Source organism: Dasypus novemcinctus, chromosome 8, assembly GCF_030445035.2.
Source record: "Dasypus novemcinctus isolate mDasNov1 chromosome 8, mDasNov1.1.hap2, whole genome shotgun sequence".
NCBI classification, from domain to species: Eukaryota; Metazoa; Chordata; class Mammalia; order Cingulata; family Dasypodidae; genus Dasypus; species Dasypus novemcinctus.
Window position 1 is genome coordinate 16,890,703 of NC_080680.1, and position 20,661 is coordinate 16,911,363.

General features: G+C 36.6%; 1 protein-coding gene and 1 long non-coding RNA gene across 6 annotated transcripts in view; one reads left to right on the forward strand and one right to left on the reverse strand.

The window, feature by feature from the left end:
• Positions 1 to 15,959, forward strand: part of ZNF782 (zinc finger protein 782) — a 30,881-nt gene extending 14,922 nt beyond the window's left edge. For 3 of the 5 annotated variants that reach the window (XM_058301497.1, XM_071216601.1, XM_058301496.2), the window contains 2 exons: positions 6,364 to 6,456; positions 12,464 to 15,959. In XM_058301497.1, coding sequence (XP_058157480.1) covers positions 6,364 to 6,456; positions 12,464 to 14,343 — 1,973 coding nt within the window. In that variant the 3' untranslated portion in view covers positions 14,344 to 15,959. The remainder of the gene's footprint in view (positions 1 to 6,363; positions 6,457 to 12,463) is intronic. The other 2 variants (XM_058301499.2, XM_058301498.2) reach the window with 1 other exon arrangement.
• Positions 10,692 to 15,288, reverse strand: LOC131279411 (uncharacterized). The gene is made up of 3 exons (XR_009186741.2): positions 15,206 to 15,288; positions 12,031 to 12,103; positions 10,692 to 10,770 (listed from the first exon to the last, which is right to left on the reverse strand). It is a non-coding gene; the product is annotated as an uncharacterized lncRNA (long non-coding RNA).
• Positions 15,960 to 20,661: the final 4,702 nt, after the last annotated feature.

A 20,661-nucleotide genomic window follows, 5' to 3' on the forward strand; every position in this document is an offset into this window, starting at 1 on the left:
CAGTCTTGCAGTACTAAGGCAAGTGGCGAAATTAACAGGTCTCTAGGGATCCAGATTGTGCCTCTCTCTGCAGGTCCCTGGGCCTTTAATAGATCTGCAGTTTGGTGTAGGAAACCTAGGCAATACCTGATTTAAAAAAAAAGGTAGCCAGGAAAAGTGGTACCATCGAATGCCACCTAAATGGTGCTAAACACTTGAGACAGCACATAAGCCAAGAGCGGTCTAAAATGCATTCCTATCTGATCACTGTTTGTCAGCATCATTATCACCTTGCTTGCTGCACCAATTGTTTTGGGTGTAAAGTGGAAGTTTTTTGGGTGATGAGATGCAAACAGATAGCTAGACAGCTGAGAATGCATGCAACTTTTATTAAATGAAATGGCCTTGAAGGGGGAGAGGGCCACAAGGAGGATGGTAGGAGACTAGGGTTTACCTATCTTGTGTTCCTCAATGGAGGAACAAAGGGAACCCATTTAAGTCCCCAGCCCATGCCTTTGTTGTGATCTGGGGAAATGAGTGGGGTTTTCCTGTAGATGCTGGGGATTGGCAGCATTAAACTTTGCAGCAGAAGTGTTAAAAGCCATTTGAGGATGCTAAGGACGGCTCTGATCATCCAAATCCTATGGAAATGCAGGTTTTGACAGTTGGGTTTAAGCAGACAGAGCTAACAGGGGTGATCGCTCAAAGCAGGAACTTATGACTAGCCAGTCAAGTTGATGAAGCACTAAACTTAATTTAATTTACACCATTATAATTACTTGCTATTTTTCCCATGTTTTCCTTTTTTCTTTTTTTGATCTTTAGCTTATCATAGTGTACCTTCAAGTTATATTTTATCACTTCATGATGTTAGAAGAAATCTTAGAATACTTTTCTTCCATTTTCTACCTTTCATCTTTTGTGCTGCTTTTATCTTATATTTTACTTACATATATATTATATAACTCTAATACATTGTTGTTTTTTAAGATTTTTTACTTCACCTTTTTAGATAAAAATGACTACACAACTTTTTTTTCATTAATGAATTTTATCATTCCTTTTTTAAGATACAAAGATCACACAAAATGTTACATTAAAAAATATGAGGTTCACATATACCTCCACTCCCTATCCCCCCCACTTCTCCCACATCAACAACCTCTTTCATCAGCATGACACATTCATTGCATTTGATGAATACATTTTAGAACACTGCTACACAGCATGAATTATAGTTTACTTTGTTTACACTCTCTCCCAGACCATTCAATGGGTAAAGGCAGGATATAATGTCCTGTATCTGTCCCTGCAATATCACTTAGAACAACTCCACGTCCCAAAAATGCCCCCATATCACACACCTCTTCTTCCCTCTCCCTGCCCTCAGCAACTCCCATGGCCACTACCTCCACATCAGTGATTCAGTTTCTTCCACTATTAGAGTCACAATAATTCTACAGTAGAATACCAGTAAGTCCACTCTAATCCATATTTTATTCCTCCACCCTGAGGACCCTGGGATGGCGATGTCCTCTCCACCTCTAAATCGAGAGGGGGCTTAGATCCCACATGGCTAATGGATGGTATTCTCCTGCTTGCAGTTGTAGACTCTCTTGGTTCCCTGATGTGGTGGTTGACCATCCTCAACTCCTTGTTAGCTGACATGGGTAAGTCCAACAAATCAGAGAACAGGTGTTGCAACTCTGCTGAGGCACAGGGCCCAGGTGGCACATGGCCAGTCCAGAGATTCAAGTCTCCTGAGCATACACCAACCCCAGCACCAACCACAGGTTCAATAAAAGTGACAGAAGAGGTATGTGACCTCAGAGAGAGGTCACATCTGGGTCCGGCTACATCACACTCAGGAGCACAAGTTCCAAGATAGGGCCCACTGACAAGGCACCAAACTCCGGAGCCATCTGCCATGACCGTAGGACATGGGTATCTCCATAGCCCTCAGGAGCCCACTACCTGGGGTTTTACCTACTTTGGCTCTCTCTGAGATCCTGCTGAGGCCTTAGACATGCATAAGTGTGACCCCTCTGATGACCTCCCAACTCATTTTGAAGTCTCTTAGCCATATAAACTCATTTGTTTTTACCATTTCCCCCTTTTATTCAAGGTCTTTTTCTAGTTGCATCACCATCTGGTGCTTGGTAGTAATCCCTCGGTGCCAGGGAGGCTAATCCCCAGGAGTCATGTCCGGGAAGGTAATGCATTTATATGCTGAGTTTGCTTTGGAGAGTGGCCACATCTGAGCAACATGGAGGCTCTCAGGAAGTAACTCTTAGGCACCCTGCAACTCTAGGCCGAGTTGAAATTTCAAGCACACAGGCTCATAAGCATAGTCATCAGTATCCAGGACCTATCATTGGACCATCCTTCTTCACTGGTCTTTGCCCCTGTACTTGGGGGATTATTGCTGTTCCATTGGTATATGCAACAGAGTTCCCCAGGGTGGGAGCCCAGCTCTCCCTCAGTTGTCATGTGAAACTCTACCCACTATGTCAATACCCAATGAACATCTGAACATGTCTATATACCCTACAGGCATACTCTGGTGAACTCCCTCCCACCCATGCATCCTCCATCAATGACACCCCACACTATTGTTCCTCCCCTGCCATAGTTGAACACCTCTGTGATCCAAAACTTCTTCAAAAATGAAGTCTAATTTATCACCAAATTCAATAATAGGAAAATGAACTAGTAATGATAGGTTTAAAGATTAGAAATAGAATACAATTAAAATAAAGTAAAAAATAAATTCGGGAATTAAAGAAATGAAAAATATAAAAAAAATATTTTTGATGTGTTGCCTTTCATCGCTGTAATAGGCGTTGCCCTGTATGTACAGTGTCAAGGTAACCTTTTCCATTTTTTCCTCAGTGCCTACATCTTTTTAAAAATTTTTTTAAGTATGTCTTCAAAAAAGTTTTAGGTCACAGTAAAGTCACATATAGAATATAGGGGACTCCCATATACCCAGCATCAAACCCTTTTACCCCTTCCCCAGCAATGATCTTTTCACATGTGGATGTTACATTTGCTGCAACTTTTGTACAGATATTGAAACATAGCTACTAACCATTGTTCCATTATGGTTTACATTATGGTTTACATTTTAGACCGTACACTTCTATAAATTTTTTATTACATTGTGGTTTACATTGTGGTTTATATTTTAGACTATACACTTTTTATAAATTTGGGGGAAATTTAACATGGTCTGTATCCATCATTGCAGGATCATGCAGAACACTTCCAATGCTCCCAGTTACCCCTTATTCCTCTCTCCCCCTCCCCTTGGGGCCCACAGTGACAACCAAGCTTCACTGTTTGAAGGACAAGATTTATAGATACTTGCAACAATTTTGAGGATTTGACACAATTCTGTCCTCCCTCATTGGGAGCCACCCATGCTCTCTGGAGACACCTTCCCCTCTGTTTGAGAACATCAGGCCTCCCCAGGATGGGCGTATAACACCTTCCTGCTCACTGTATGGCTCTCCACCCACTGATATAACACACTATGACAAGATGAGCACTTACACACTCCCTAGAAGCCTGCCTCAGGTGGACCCTGTGCCAGATGCCCCCCGTTAAACACCTTAAACCAGCAACCATTCCTTATTATATTTTCTAAAGAGTTTTCTCAACATTATAGTTTCAACTATATACCCAACAATCTCCCATGTTTACCTGCTCTCCTCCAAGCCTCCCCCCAATTCCTTGGACCATCCAATTCATACGTTAGATGTGCAGTTAAAATTGAGTTTAAAAAATGATGGTTATTTTTACTCTACTGAATCCTAAGAATAAAGAAAAATTACCATAACTTAGTTCTTCTTTATACCAAAATATTCATCTCAAAAAGAGATGGGGGAGGAGGTAGCAGACTTGTTATTTTTGCAGATCTCTCTTCTTCCACAAGCAGTGTTTTCTTTCGAGCTTATATGCCAGTTTTTTTGTTTCAGTAATATTTCTTTTTGGTGTTTCTTTCAGGACCTTATTATGCCTCACTTCTGTTCTTCCTTTCCTTTCTGCTGCCCACCATGCCAGAGCATCCAAATGACGTTCATTTTCTTTGGCCTGTCGAAGTCCCTCTGCCACATTTCTTAAACTTGCCAAATACAGTTTTTCCAAGTCCTAATTTTCTGGATCTATGTTTCTTCCCATTCTGCCCTTACCTCTGCCAAATGAGTGAATTGCTGATTTCTCCTGTTTTATGTCTTCTTTTATCTGTAAGGTGAGATCCCTTTCTTGTTTTCAAACCTCTAGCAATCTTAGTTTTTGTCTTCTTTCATAATCTTCCTTCAAGATAAAAACTTCCTCATTTGGACTCAACCTCAGCTTGCCAGCATTTACTGTGTACTTTAAATATAAAGGTTCTGGGAGTCAGGAGCCACGTCTGGAGCCCGGCTGTCCATCTGTGCTACTCGCCACAGCTCAGCCATTAGTGCACCTGCACGGCAGTCATCACAGCACTGACCTATTGTTTTTATTTGCAATTTTCAATTGCCTTTTTAAAAGAGTTCTAAAATTATCCTCAGGTTTCCAGTTTATGGTGTTCTTTCTTTCTTTGTGTAGATCTAAATTTCCTTCTGGTATCATTTTTCTTCTCTCTGAAGAATTTAACTTTTTTCGTAATACATGTGAGGTGGTGTGAAATACTTTCAGCATTTGTTTATCTGAAAATATCTTATATTTGCTAGGTATAGAAATCTATACCTAGGTTAATTTTTTTCATTCAGTTTTTAAAAGTGTCACTTCATTTTCTTCTGGGTTGCATAATTTCTCACAAAAAGTTGGTTTCATTTTCTTTTTCCTTCTGTACATATGTCTTTTTTTCTATCTGGTTAAGATTTTATCTTTATCACCAGTTTTTAGCAATTTGATTTTAATATACAATAGTGCAATTTTCTTCATGTTTCTTCAGCTTGGAATTCATTCTTTTTTATATCTGTGGGTTTATATACTTTGTCAGAATTGGAACATTTGGCCAATGTTTCTTCCAATGTTTTCTTCCATCTTCCTGTTTTCCTTCTAGAATCCCATTCATACATATGTTGGAGTGTCTGATGTTATCCCACAGGATAGATGCTCTGTTTATAAAGTCGCCAAGCTGCTGATGCCATTTATCTTTCCTTATGTAGTGTCTACTGTTAATAATCCTATCCAGTCGTTTCTGGTTTGTTTGTTTTCTCATTTCAGATATTTAATTTTTTTATCTAGAATTTAAATTTAGAACTTTTTACAACTTTTATTTCTCTTCTCATCATGTTCATGGTTTTCTCTATCTTCTTAAATACATGGAGTTTATAGCTATTTTAATGACCCCAGCTGCTGATTCTATCCTGTGTCACTTCTCATTCAGTTGCTCTTTGTTGGTTTTTATCCTTGTTAAGAGCTGCTTTTATTCTTACCTGGTAATTTTTGATTGGGTGCTTAATGTTGTGAATTTTAGTTTTGTAGAGTGCTGGGACTTCTGGTATTTTTTTTTTAATATTTGGGGGCTATTTATGCAGTGCAATTAAGATACCTGGAATTACTTTGGTCCTTTCAAGATTTGCTTTTAAACTTTGTTATGTTGGATTCAGAGCTCACTTTAGTCTAGTACTAATTAAGCAGTTCCCTTCTGGTTTTTCTACGCAGTCTTCCATGTATTAGGAGGACTTTCAGTCTTGGCTGACAAAATCAGAAATATCCCAAATATGTGCTTCATTGATTTTTCAGTCTACTCCTTTCCAGTAGTTCTTTCCCCAACCTTGGGTAATTTCCTTACATGCATGTCCAAGTCAGTACCCAGCCAAAGACTCAAGGAGACCCTTCTGTGGATCTCTTAAGATTCACCCTCTCAGAACCACTCTTTTCTTCTCTTTCATTTTGTCCCACAAAAGTTGCCATGTCTTTCATAAACCTCCAATTCTATTATATCTTCACTGACTGAGTCTGCCAGGTTCTACTATGGTAGTCCTTTGTGTGTATGTGTTAACTATTTAGCAGTAATCTCTGATAATTAAAGGCCTCACATTATTTGTTTCCCTAGTTTCGAGAACCCTCTGCCTAAAAGCTATCCTTCCATATACTTTATATGGTTTTCTAGATGTCTGATATGGAACAGTAAATCAGTTCCTTTTCCTTCATCGTGGCCAGAAACAGAAGTTTCCTGGAAATCCTTTTAAAGTATTTAGGTTTATGATTTAGAGTTAAGGAGATTGGTTCTTTTTCAATAGAAGAAAATGTTTTCTGTTGTCATTCTCATAAAGGGTCAAATGAGCATGTTTAGCATGCAGCTTCTTAAGCTGTGCCTTCCTTTAAATTCAAAGACAGTGAAACCCATGCAGCTCACTCAAGTTCTGAGTCATTTCCCATTCACAGGGTACTGCTTTACAAAACCAAAACTGATCTTCACATTGGAACAAGAAGATGCTTGGTTATTAGAGGAAGGATTTCCAAATAGGAACCATGCAGGTAAGTTATTTAGTATTGGCAGTAGATAATATTTAAAGAAATTAGACCTAATGTGATTAGTTAAAGGTGGGCAGTTTGAAATATTTTTCAGCACTCTCTTTGTAGGGTTCTTTACCTTTGGAATTTTAGAAATAAAATATCTAATAAGATGTGGAAGAAAGATCTAAGAAAAAGAATGGAATATATGCATGTTGATTTCCCATATTGAAAATATGGGAGCTGAGTATATTTTTAGCTGAAAAATTAAGTGTGGTTATGTATTTAATGTAAAAATATCAGAATTAATAAATGTTATTAACCCACCTCAATTGGGAGTGAAAGATTGGAAAGAGTGGAAGCAATCTTATTATTTAATAGGGAATTACTGGAAAGTATGTAAATATATAAGTAATTTAGGAATTACATATTATACTTATAACTATTGGAACCAAATACAACCTTCCTAATTATTAGAAAATAACTATACTTACCACAGCAAAATTCCTAGAAATATTTTTTTAGAAAGATGTATCAGGGTTCCAGGACCTCCCCAACATTTTAAGATTCATAAGGGAGACTCATAGATCTCAAATGTAGTCATATTTATGGCTACGATCTTCACAGTGAAAGGATACAAAGCAAAATCATTAAAAGGGAAAGGCACATGAGGTGAAGGCCAGAGGAAACTAGTCACAAGCTTCCAAGTGTCCTCCACCAGTGTAGTCTTTCAGGACATGTTTAATTTCCTAAGGAATAAGTTGCGACAGCATGCATGAAATGTTGTCTACCAGGGGAGCTCATTAGAGATTCAGGGCCCAGAGTTCTAATTGGGTGCTAGTTATGTAGGCAGCCTGTATCTAGCATCTCCCAAAATTCTGGACTCAGAAGGAAAAGAGGTCTTCAGTATAAATCACATAGTTTATTTCAGTTTTGGCACAGTGAGCCATTCTTAACTGGTTCTGGGAAAGTTGGAAACCTCTTGAAATCTAAGTTTCCAGATGCCAGCCAAGGACCAACATTGCAGACAGACTTTACTTAAAGATAGTAGTCTCAAACTTGCTATGTTAACTCTTTTTTGCACAAAAGCTGTGCAAATATACAGTGTAACATAAAGCAAGACAAACATATCTGCCCTATCAACAAAGGTAAGTGAATTAAAGTCAGTTATCAAGGGAAAATGCTATAGGATTATTATCAAAGAGATACACCCAAAATTTAATTTCAGAAGTTTGAAATATAGTAATGAGTTGTTATACCAATAAATATAAAAATGATTCAGGGTTGATTTATGTAACTTCTACCTAAGGTTCAATTTGGGTCAAAAAACAGATCAGGAAAAGGGCATTTTGATAATGCTAAAGAAGATAATTTAAAAATGAGGTATAAAAGCTTCGAATAAGTATGCACTAAATAAGTTATCATTAAGATTCTCAAAACAAAAAAACTACAAGAAATAAGGAGAAATAAAAATACATTAGCAGAGTAAACCTTAATTTACACTAATTTCATACCAGAGTCAGTAGCCAAAAACTGAGACTGTAGAATGGTGCTTGGGAAACTATAGCACTTAGGTAAAATCCTGCCTCTGTCTGGATTGTTAACATTTTATTGGAACACAGCCATGCCCTTATGTATGTATTTACACTACTTGCAAATAAAGCCACATGAATAACACAGCCTAAATTGGTAAAGGATATTTGAAAAAGAACAAAAATAAGGTGGGAGGACTTTCTATCACAGACATGAAGGTATATTATAAAGCTCATGTAACCAGTATGAATTGATACAGTACAAAGATCATTAAATAGACCAGTGAAACAGAATAGTAAGCACAGAAACAAATATGTGCTTTAATGACACTTGATTTATGAAAAAGATGATACTGCAGAGTATTTCAAAGTCATTAATATGAAAACTGACATTTTGCTACTGCTTTATACCCTACCAGAAAAGTCAATTTGGATAGATGAAAGGTTGAATTTTAAGAGACAAAATTGTAAATATTTTAGAATAAAATATGGGAGTACATTTTTATTACATTGGAGAGGAACAATTTAAGACCAGAAAATCATTTATTATATGAGAAAAGATCAATAAACTGGATGATATTAAAATTCAGAATTTTTATCACAAAAAGGTAAAGGTCAGAGCACAACATAGCAGAAGTTCTGCAAATCTATGAGGACAAAATCATGCAGCCCATCATAAACATGGACAAAATAGTTAATAAGGAGCTTCTCTAATGGAAATCCAAGTGTCCAGTAAGCATGAAAAATGGAATTTAATCTGATTAGTTATGAAAGAAGTACAAAATGAAACTATAGCTTAATACCACTACACAGTTGTTTCTGTATAAGATTGACAGAAATGAAGGGTCTGACAGCATCAGGAATTGATGTGGATGTGGAGCATCAGAGACTTATCACTGCTGTGGAATTGAAACTGGTGCAATCACTTCTGAAATCAGTGGGCATTATTGAGTGAAGGCAAATGTATGCATACCCCATATCTGACAACTCTTGTCCTCTCTTATATATGCTTGAGAAAGATGTGTTGCTCTGCTACACAGGAAGCATTTGAAAATTGCATTTCAAAATGAAAACAAGCCTAATACCCACCCACAGTTGAATGGAGCAAAAAATGTGGGGCATTTATTGAAAATAATAATATTATACCACAAAGGGAATATACCAAACTATGGCTACCAGGAAATAATGGATCAGCTTCACAATGTTTAGCACAGAAGCAAGACAACAATGAATATAGTAGGCTGTATGATTCCATTTATGTGAAGCAACTAATTTAAGTTATTTTTGAGTTGCATATATAGGCTGTAAAATATAAAGAAAGGTAAGGAAACAATTGCTATAAAGTTAATGAGAGAAGTGACCTATAAGCATGAAGGAAGTTTTACTCATGAAGGAATTCCTGGGATTTCTTGTTGCTAGTCATTTTCTTGGCTTGAATGGTGGTTACATAGTTGTTAACCCTCTGCCAGCTTTTGAAATGCATAGAAGAATTTTATGCACGTTTATATTATTTTTATATTTCTGAAAATTTAGGAGACAAACCAATGAGAGATGATATTTACTACAATGTACCCCACAAAAACTTTGCTTCTGTAATAGATAAAGAAATCTTTTGTTAACAGTATCTACTTCTGAGCATGACCTCCTGTTTAAAATGATATCCTTTGGGAAGCAGATGTAGCTCAAGTGGGTAAGTGCCTGCTTCCCATGTATGAGGTCCCAGTACCTCCTAAAAAAAAAAAAATGAGGAAACCAACTCCAGGAAAGTCAGTGTAGCTTAGTAGTTGAGTGCCGGCTTCTCACATACAAGTCCTAGGTTCAATCCCCAGCCCTGGTACCTCAAAAAAAAAAGATATCCCTCATCTCAGGCAGTCTAGTTACTCCCTTCCTTTATGTTTTCTCCAAAGCACTCATCAGCTCTTCTTTGCACCTAGTGAGACTGGTTTAAAGTTGCTTCTCCAGTGCCTGGAACACAATAAGGTATATAATAGGCTTCCAGGGACTATTTCTTGAGTGAATGAATTTTGATTCGCAGGCTCTTTCTCCTCCTGTAGTGTCTCTGTCTGAAGGCTCTGTCCTCTGTGCTCTGCACCTCATCTTATACAGCAAGTTCCTCATTGCCTGATCCGCCTTCAGATTTAAGGTTTTTTGCTTTTTTTGTTAACCACCACATTATATTTTCCCACTTCTTCTCTAATGCAGCATTTCCTGTACCTTCAGGGTTCTCTACTGGAGTATATCTACCATTTATTCTCAATAGAGTAAAAATAAGACTAAATTTTCTCTCATGAATCAAAATCCTCTGTTCATCCCCTCTCACTTTGTTTCTTCTACATTTTTTCTCCTCCAATAATGGACAGCCATGAAGTTTGTACTAGGTCTGAGCCATATATGTGAAAGAGCTCTCTGGGTCATTATGTGCTTCACTGCTTTTTTTTGAAAGTTATTTTTATTGACTCAGGGACCTTGTACATGGGAAGCAGGTACTCAACCACTGAGCTACACCTGCTCCCTGGCTCACTGCTTTTTAAGGGTCACTGATTTAATTTATGTTACAGATGAATGCAGTGAAATCAGAATGAATGTTGTTTTTTGGAAAGGAAAGCAAAGTTTTAAAAAATACATTTTATATCATATAAATTGCTGTTCATTAAAAGGTGAGCCATTATTTAAGGCACAACCAAGGGAAATTGGTGGCCACTTAACTGTGAACATGCTGTCCATTTTAAGATGCATGTTGATGTCAGTGATGGTAATTTGCTTAAAAATCTTGTGTCTCTGATACATGAGTTCTCTCCTGTAGCCACTGGAAAAATGAAAGATACAGACAATAACTACTTTCAGATTTTAAAACAAATGGTGCTTAAATTCATGGGATGATATAAGAAACCTTTCTTAAAAAAACATTATTGTTAACCTTTGGAAAAATAGCCTGGCTCTGAAATACATCTAGATTTTAAGTTCTAAGGCTGGAATGCAGGATAACTAAGGAAAGAATATGAATGTAATGTTATTGTTGGAAATGAACCATTTAGTGGGGTTCAATAGCCTGTCAAGACTAGAGCAGAGGGAAGCAGACTTGGCCCAGTGGTTAGGGCGTCCACCTACCACATGGGAGGTCCATGGTTCAAACCCTGGGCCTCCTTGACCCATGTGGAGCTGGCCCATGCACAGTGCTGATGCGCGCAAGGAGTGCCCTGCCACACGGGTGTCCCCCGCGTAGGGGAGCCCCATGCACAAGGAGTGCACCCCGTAAGGAGAGCCACCCAGCGTGACAGAAAGTGCAGCCTGCCCAAGAATGGTGCCGCACACATGGAGAGCTGACACAGCAAGATGATGCAACAAAAAGAAACACAGATTCCTGTGCTGCTGACAACAACAGAAGCGGACAAAGAACATGCAGCAAATAGACACAGAGAACAGACAACTGGGGCTGGGGGGAGGGGGAAGGGGAGAGAAATAAAGAAAGAAATCTTAAAAAAAAAAAAGACTAGAGCAAGATTAATGAGGATTAGTGTTATGGTAGCCAGAACACATAATAAACATGCATTTAGTATAAAACTTGCATTTTCAGAATCATGCCTCTTAAATCTTTCATCTCTTGGTACCTAGGGAGTAGACTCAAGACCTTAAAATGCTTTTAGCATAGGCCTGACAATTTGTTGCATGGAATGTGGGTTGCAGCAGGGAATTGATATAAAATATATGTAAGAAATCTGTGATAAATAAATATAGAAGCTATTTGTAAAGTTCCTTGTATCATGTTGAAACATGGTCCTTAAGGTTCTCACAGTCAGTGAAAACTAGAAATGTTGAAAAGTAGATGGAAAGCTGCATTAAGAATTAGACTGTAGCAAAACTGGTTCAGGGTAAATGAATGAGCAAATTGAAAGGAGGAATGTTAAGATTTGATGGTCAAGACAGAGTCATTGGATAGCCTTGATATTATAGATGCAGGTACTTGATATAATTCTATAATAATATATAATGATAACATATATATAGTATATGATTATGCCAGGATAGAGCAGTGAATTCAATACAGATGGAAAAATTAAGTACTTACACATCAGTTTTATACTTTAACTTATACATCTGTGTTCCTGTGAATGATGGTACAGAAAGAATCGAAGCATGGCCTATGACAAGAGGAAATTGGTGCCATTATAAATTTATTTTGGTGTTCATATATAGAATGGAAAAAGGAATTCTAAAGGAAGCATATGACTGATTTTGAAAATTATATATTAAAATGCAAAATACATATGATAGTCATTTCTTCATGCCTGTCCCTTTTTCCATTACATAAAGATTTTCTCATGCATGTCTTATTTTTAAAAATAAAAGGAATCTAGGGAATAAACATTTGGAATTACTTTTCTATTTGGAGAGTGGGTCAGAAATCAAGGAGTCAAATAGATAATAGTGCTTATGTATATAAACCCTATTTCATAAGTGTGCTAAGCATCGTAAAGTATTTTTAATTTTCTGATTTTCAGAACACTGTCAACATGAGGAATCCATAGAAAAGAGCCCAGAAAACCAAGCCAAACACTGGCGGCAAGTTTTATTCACCAACAAAATATTGACTACAGAGCAAGAGAACATCTCAGGAGCACTGTGTAATCTGGGCATAAATATTTTTTCTTCAAGAATGCCTTGTAAATGTGACATTGAAGGACCTACTTACCTTGGTATAAACCCATTTGTCTCACACTGTCAGTATTCAAGAGAGAAGGCTAATGAGTTTAATGTATGTGAAAAATGGCTCCTCGATATTAACAATGGCAGGACTAATACTGGAAAGAAATGTTTCCATTATAATAAAAATGTGAATGCCTTCATTCATAAGGAGGAAGTTATTCAGAATCAGACAATTCAGAATTTGGGGCATGCTTTTGAGTATACTGAATGTGGAAAAGCTTTCCTTGAGAAGGCTGCCCTCGTTGCATCGAAGAGTACCCATACAAAAGTGAAATCTTATAAATACCAGGAATATGGGAAAAACCTTTGTGATAAATCTACTCTTTTTTTCTCTCAGAACTTTCCTAAACAGGATAAGAATCACTATGAATTTAATGACTGTAAATGTAATGAAAATGGGAGCAATTTCAATACTATTACTCAGCTTCTAAGAATTGATAAAGAGTGGAAAAATTTAAGCCAAAAATCACACTCTAGAGAGCATGAAAGAATTCTTATAGAGGTGAAACCACTTCAATATAGAAAAAGTTTCAGCCATGGTTTAGCCCTTTCAGTACATCAGAAAACTGACACAGCAGAGAAATCCTTGGATTATAATACATGTAGAGAGACCTTGAGCTACCAGTCAGCATTCAGTGTACATCAGAGAAATCACATAAGGGCAAAACCCTATGAATGCAAGGAATTTGGAAAACTCTACTCTATGAATTCATGCCCAGTTCAGCCTCTGAGAAGTCCACCACAGGCAAAGCCCTATGAATGTCCTGAATGTGGGAAGGCTTTCAGTGAGAAGTCACGGCTAAAGAAACACCAGAGAACTCACACAGGAGAGAAACCCTATAAATGTGATGGATGTGAGAAAGCTTTCAGTGCAAAGTCAGGTCTAAGGATCCATCAGAGAACTCACACAGGGGAGAAACCCTTTGAATGCAATGAATGTGGGAAATCTTTCAATTATAAGTCAATCCTTATAGTACATCAGAGGACACACACAGGAGAGAAACCCTTTGAATGTAATGAATGTGAGAAATCTTTCAGTCATATATCAGGCCTAAAGAATCATCAGAGAACACACACAGGGGAAAGACCATATAAATGCGATCAATGTGGGAAAGCTTTCAAACTGAAGTCAGGTCTAAGAAAACATCATAGAACTCACACAGGAGAGAAACCCTATAAATGTAATCAGTGTGGAAAAGCATTTGGTCAGAAATCACAGCTCAGAGGACATAACAGAATTCACACAGGGGAGAAACCCTATAGTTGTAATCAGTGTGGAGAATCTTTCAGCCAGAAATCAAATCTCAGAGTACACCAGAGAACTCACACAGGAGAGAAACCATATAAATGTGATGAATGTGGGAAATCTTTTAGGCAGAAATCAAATCTCAGAGGACATCAGAGAACACACACAGGGGAGAAACCCTATGAATGTAATGAGTGTGGAAAAGCTTTCAGTGAGAATTCAGTCTTAAGAAAACACCAAAGAACTCACACAGGAGAGAAACCCTATAATTGTAACCAGTGTGGAGAATCTTTTAGCCAGAAATCAAACCTCAGAGTACATCAGAGGACTCACACAGGGGAGAAACCCTACAAATGTGATGAATGTTGGAAAACTTTCAGCCAGAAATCAAGCCTTAGAGAACATCAGAAATCCCATACAGGGGATTAAACATATGAATGTAAATAAGATGGGAAAACTCTGAGTTGGAAATAAAACCTCACGAAACACCAGAGTATATGAACAGAAAAGAAATCCTTAAAAATTAAACTTTGGAAGTTCTTCTGCAAAATATCAGCCTTCTTTAAATATCAGACAACTTTACATAGGAGTGAAATTCTTGAAATATATTTTACATGAACAGTCTTTCAGTGAGAGCATGGTCCTCATTGGATACCAGATAATTCACCTAAGAAAGAAACCAATCTTCAGGAAACTCACAGAAATTTTTCAGGAAAAATTCTGAGGAAGTAATAATTGAACACTTCATGCCAAGATTAATGAAATATTCATTATCAGAGAAAGCACCTGGTGAAAAACCCTAAAATGTAATAAATGGGTGGTAACCCTAAGCCAAAAGTCAACTTTCTCAGTAAGCAGAAAATGCATTGAGTGTGGACCCCTTAGTATATCAAAACACACAAGAAGGAGACTCTGTGAAGGTAATGAATATGGAAAGTCCTTTAGTACAGGGATTCTTAACCTTTTTTTGTTCCATACACCCCTTTGCCAATCAGGTGAAAACCACAGACTCCTTACTAAGTCCACATTATACTGTGTATTATTTAATAAATATATCACACCCTCTCCAACATGTACCAAGAATAATGCTTTTTAAAATTTCAATTCAAGCTCACAGACCCCTTGTTAAGAACTCCTGCTTTAGTATATCATTGCTCAATTACACAGGGATAATCCCATATGTCATATAATGAATATTATTTGTCCTCCAGTAACCATTTCCTCTTTTCCCTAGTGGCACATCAAATCTCAGTTTCCCAGCCACTCTTTCAATTGGGATCATGTCACTGACCTTTGACTGCTGGAATGTAGGAATTGGTGACATGTCTCATTAAAGAAAGCTTTCAAAATTTCAGTGCTTTCTCCTGATCCTTGTCAGTGGAAAGGAGAGTCTCCTCTGGGAAATCATTGGGCTCCTGCACAGATGATGGGAGAGTAAAAGATGAAATGAGCCAAAGTCCGAGAGTGACTCTGGAATGGAGTTTTCTCCTCTGTGTACACAGGTAAACTTTGTGGGATAAGGAAATACCTTGTTTCTAATGAACTTCTGCAGGTTTAGGTGTATTTCATACTGACATATACGCACCATCGGTTAATAAAACTTATAAATATTACTTCTGTAAGACATGTAAACTAATGTATACTCAAAAATTCACACAGGACAAACCCCTGACAAAATCCTAAGTATTGTCCCAGAATGATCCTTCATTATGAATCAGGTAAATATCAGTGGAGAAATCTAATATTTCAACCCATAAGAATTCTATTACCAAAAAGAAAATGATCTCTCCTTGAATATCTGTTCTTGAATTTTGAATGTGTGAAAGTTTTCAATTGTCCAATGATATTGATTTTTACAGTTCTAAACGAACAATCTATAAAATGGAGAAATGTAAATAACTCTTATCCTGAGATTTTTATCAAAACTCGTTTTACATGTAATGTCAACACCTTTAATGGAATATAACCATATTGATTCATAGCATTCACTAGGGGGAAAAAAGCCTTTTAAAAGATCAAGAAATAAATTGCATACTTTGAAGAAACCAGCATTGAATGTGAATATTCTCTTTTCTACTGTTCATCTATGTAAGTATGTATGTGTGCATGCCACTAAAAGGTATTTAACATATGTATTGAAATTCAACATCGTCATAGTAACATTATGCCTTGCTTAATAACTCTTCTGACACAGGTGCAATTTGCCACATACATGTTTAACAAACCTTTATAGGAAGTCTCTGAAAGTTTAAAAGTACTATATCACATTCTTTTTCTCCTGCTGCCTTCTAACCTTGTGTCTTAGACTGTTGTCATTGAACTTCTTTTCCAAAAAGCCAAACAGCATTTCCTTCATACTTTTCTGTTGTCTCATTGGCAGTACATTTTAGATAAACATATATATACATTCATACCTATGCACACAGGTCAAAATTAGAAAAATAACCTGATTGAATTTATGAGTGCATCTGTGAATAATGGTTGTTAGTAAGAAAAATATTTGTCTCCTACATTCTTGAGGTGACTACATAAGCTGGATTATGCAACTACTAATTCTTCATAACAAATGTATTCTTTTTTTTTTTTTTTCCATGATGGAAGTTCATTTAGTGTACTATGTTCTTCCTAGTATTGGCAGCATGACAAAGTGGATGAAAGAATAAACTTGCAGCTATACTACCAGTGCTCAAATCCCAGATAATAAATGAGCATTGGGTAGGTCACTTAAACACTGCACCTTAGTTGCCTCAGCTGCAAAATGGAAATGATGTTTCATTTCCAGGGTAATTATGAAGATAAAAGAAATTAATTACCTCTAAATGAAATGGAAGGATATCTGGCACTTGACAAATGTAATGTTTGTTGTTGCCGCCATTATTGCTTTTGGTATTACCATCGTCATGGTCATCATCAAGATTTCTTGAGTTTACTTGAGAAAAATGGTGCAATGTTTGTTGGCTATCCAGGACCCATCTCTCCTTTCTTCCTACTGGTAGAACCATCCCTCTTCTCAATGATCTAGGAATATGTCCTTGTTATTTTCCTGGAAAAATTATAGAAATATACCCTGTTTATATTTGAATTATTTAGAGTGAGCCTACGATCCAAATATTTTTGTGAAACCTTTGAGGAAAATTTTAGGGGCTATGGAACAGGTTTCTTGAATTATTTAATAGGTTGCATCAGGTAAAAGAAGGATTTGGACTTTGTGAACTGTACTATTGCCAGCACAAGTTGGCTCCTTTGAGAATTTAGCATGGTGTTGAATGTGTCTCCCCTAAAAATGTAGGAAATGCATTAAGTTGATTTATTCATTGACCCCTTTACATTGCTTCTTTTGGCAATATTCTATAAATAGTTCTTTGTCATTATGTTTTTATCACACATTCCTACTTATTTGGAGTGCTTTATTTCGTGACATGATTTGCCATTTGTAGTGGTATTACAGACTTCTCAGTAGTCTTTCCCTATTTTCGTCTAGTAACAGGTACTGTCTTTGTGCCCCAGACGTGGGGCATAACCCATATGAGCAAATAGCATTTCATCTCTTGCCTCCACATTTATTTTTCCAGTGAAAGGTATTCAATCCAAGATGGAAAAATGAGTGCCTGTCCTTGGACTTTTGAAAATAAGGTTACATTTTGTGAAGGAGATAGGGTAGGCAGAGCTTTCTGATACTGCATAATTGCAGGAGGGGTTTGATTCCATGAAGACTACAATATCCATGGTATTTCAGTAGTTCCCTCATCTAGCCAATAAACAGTAATAAAATGTGTGTCCTTGGATCTGTTTCTGAGCCCTATTTTTCTAATTTTTATTTTTACATGGTTTCAGACTTAGAGAAAAGTTGCAAGAATAATATATATATTCTTAGACAACCTTTAACCTTTCCCCAAGTGTTAACATTTTACGACATTTGCTCCATCCTTCTTTCCATCAAATATATAGATAGGTGATAGATGACAGATTTAGATACACAGTTTTCCTGAAGTATGGAAGAAAAAGTGGCAGATAAGGTGCTCCTTTACTCCTGAAAACATCACTCTATATTGTATAAACAAGGAATTACATTACAGAATATTTATCAAAATCAAGAAATTAACATTAAATGCTAGAAATCTGTGGTGCTATTCATATTTTACCAATTTTCCAAATAACTCCCATTATAACAAAAGAAAATTCAGTGTCATGCATTACATTCTGTTTCTTGTATATTTAGGTGTAACATTTCTTTGTATTTCACAACAATGGTATATTTGAAGAGCTTGGGACATACTTTGTTTGGAATTTTCCTGTTTCCTTATGATTAGGTTCAGTAATGCTCCTCCCGGTATTGAGCATATTTCCAGACTGCAGTATCAGAAGAGTAGAAAATAGATATACTGAGCCACTTTCAGGTTATTCCTAACTTGAGCCCCATAAATCATCTGCAGTGAGTTCATTTGTTGCTTGAGATGGATACAAATTTCTGGCTGTTTGTAGGTATGCATATGTTTGTGGGATCATGGTTCATTTCATCTATCAGATTTTCAAAAGGGTTTCAAACAAGACGTTTCAAAGTTGTCAAGAACCACTGCTCCGTGGAGATTTCAAGAAGTTTGAATGTCCCAATTGCATTCACTTCTGTTGCTCCATAACAAATGTTTCCAGATCTCTCTGACTTACCCTTCTGCCATTAGGCATAAAAAAGCTTTCTACTTTTAAGGGCTCATATGAGTAAATGAAGCCCACATAGCAAATCTCTTATGTTAAGGTCACCTGCACCTTATAACTTAATCATGGGACTGACAGGTTGGATCATGGAACAGAAATGAGATATTAGTGGAAAAATTGGAGAAACTGAAATAAGGTCTCTAGTTTTGATAATAGTATCCTACTCATGTTAATTTCTTAGTTTTGATCTATGTACCGCAGTTATGTAAGTTAACATTAGAAGATAATGACTCTACAGCAACACTTTGTACAAATTTTGCAACTTCTGTAAATCTAAACGTATTTGAAAATAAAAAGCCTTGTTTTTAAGAAATGTTAAGTACTTCACAAAAAAATAAAGGACAAGAAGCTGTCTCAAATATTCAGGAACAGCAGTATTTGTTTAATGGCCACACTCAGTGTAGAATTCAAGCAGATGGAAAAACCAAGCTGCAAATCTTATTCATGACTTTGCTATGGCTGCTTGTTGAGAAAGACTATCCTACTTGCATAAAACAAATGTGATAGGATGACAGACAGTTCAGCTTTAGCTTTAAAACTTTCAGGGCTTTTATGTAGACAAGTATATTTAATTTTTAAAAAAGAATGCTATTTGTTATATAACTACCTCTTTAAAGGAAATACATTTCTTTTTTCTTCTCCAGGGAAGCCCATATGATAACCAAGTAGGGCCATTTTTGCAAACACCAAAATTCACATTGATTAATAAGACAATAAATCCACAAAATCATTGTAAATCCATTGGCTTGGAAGATTCAGTTCTTGTTTTTAGTTTCCTCAGCACATGATCCCCACAGAACCACAGGTCCACTGTCCCATGGGATGAGATCCCTCCCTTCCCCCACCACTTTCACCTCTCCCCTTCTTTCCTCTCTCCCTCCTCCATTCCCTCCTTTCTCTGCTCCCCTCAGCTGCACTAACAGCTAGGCCCCCTGGGTGCCTCTCCTGTGGCCTTCCAGGTTTCCAATAGAAGCACAGAATTAGAAAGAGCAAAAGTGCAGCAGAGGTCTGAAGCCAAGAACACCAAACCGGGCTCAGGATCCAGGGCCCAGGCTTATTATGGTGGAGATGAAGAAGGGCGTGCATTTCCTGGAAAGGAGCAAAGGGATTTTATATTTTTAAGAACTTAGAACTTGTCTTTTAAATGTTTACAGTTTGAATCCCTCTAATTCAAACTGTAATGTGAGCTTCATGGATATGTCCTTGCTTTATTACAGTAGATATTCTCTTTACCATTGCTTTAAGCACCAACTATGGCACACATGACCTTACTTTTTCTTCTTCCTGGACTGGAACTTCTATTTACCAGGACCAATTTATTTTTAATATTGTGGCAGTTGCACATGTTAATATAGTGCTATTGCCTTGCATTTTCAATTTTTAAAATCCTTACTGTAAGTTTTTATTTGAATGAAAGTTGGAATCATTCCTGTTAACAAACAAAATATAAAAATATGAAAGAAAAAACAAAACTTTGAGAATTCTGGTTTTGTTAAAGAATTTTAGACTACCTAGAAATATGGTACTTATTAAATTGTTTTCAGAGTAGTTTTATACCATGATTCACCTAAATTGCAATAACTAACTGGGAATATTATCCTTTTTTCTTCCTTATAGAAACTTATTTTCTGTATTTTATCATTGGCATTAAAAAAAAAGATTGCTGTTACAAAATATTGACCAAGAAAAGTATGTGTGTGAAGGTATATATAGTTTACTAATAGGAGGACATAAGGTGCCGAATTTTATAGTTAGAACTGTCCACACATATAAATCTTAAACAATTTCATCTCTAGGAGATGCATAATTTACATGGTAATCATTTTCTTGTTTTGGATTACCATATACTTTAAAGTATTATGTAACTTTGAACAGCTTGCTTTTTTCTGATAAATTGAAGGTCATAGATGTTACTCTTTTCTATTACTTTGGGGCTTCATTTTCTACTATTTCTTACATTTCATAGCTTTATTCACAAAAGCTATTTACATGTATCTTTCCATCTCTTTGGTAGCTGTTTTAAAACATGAACAC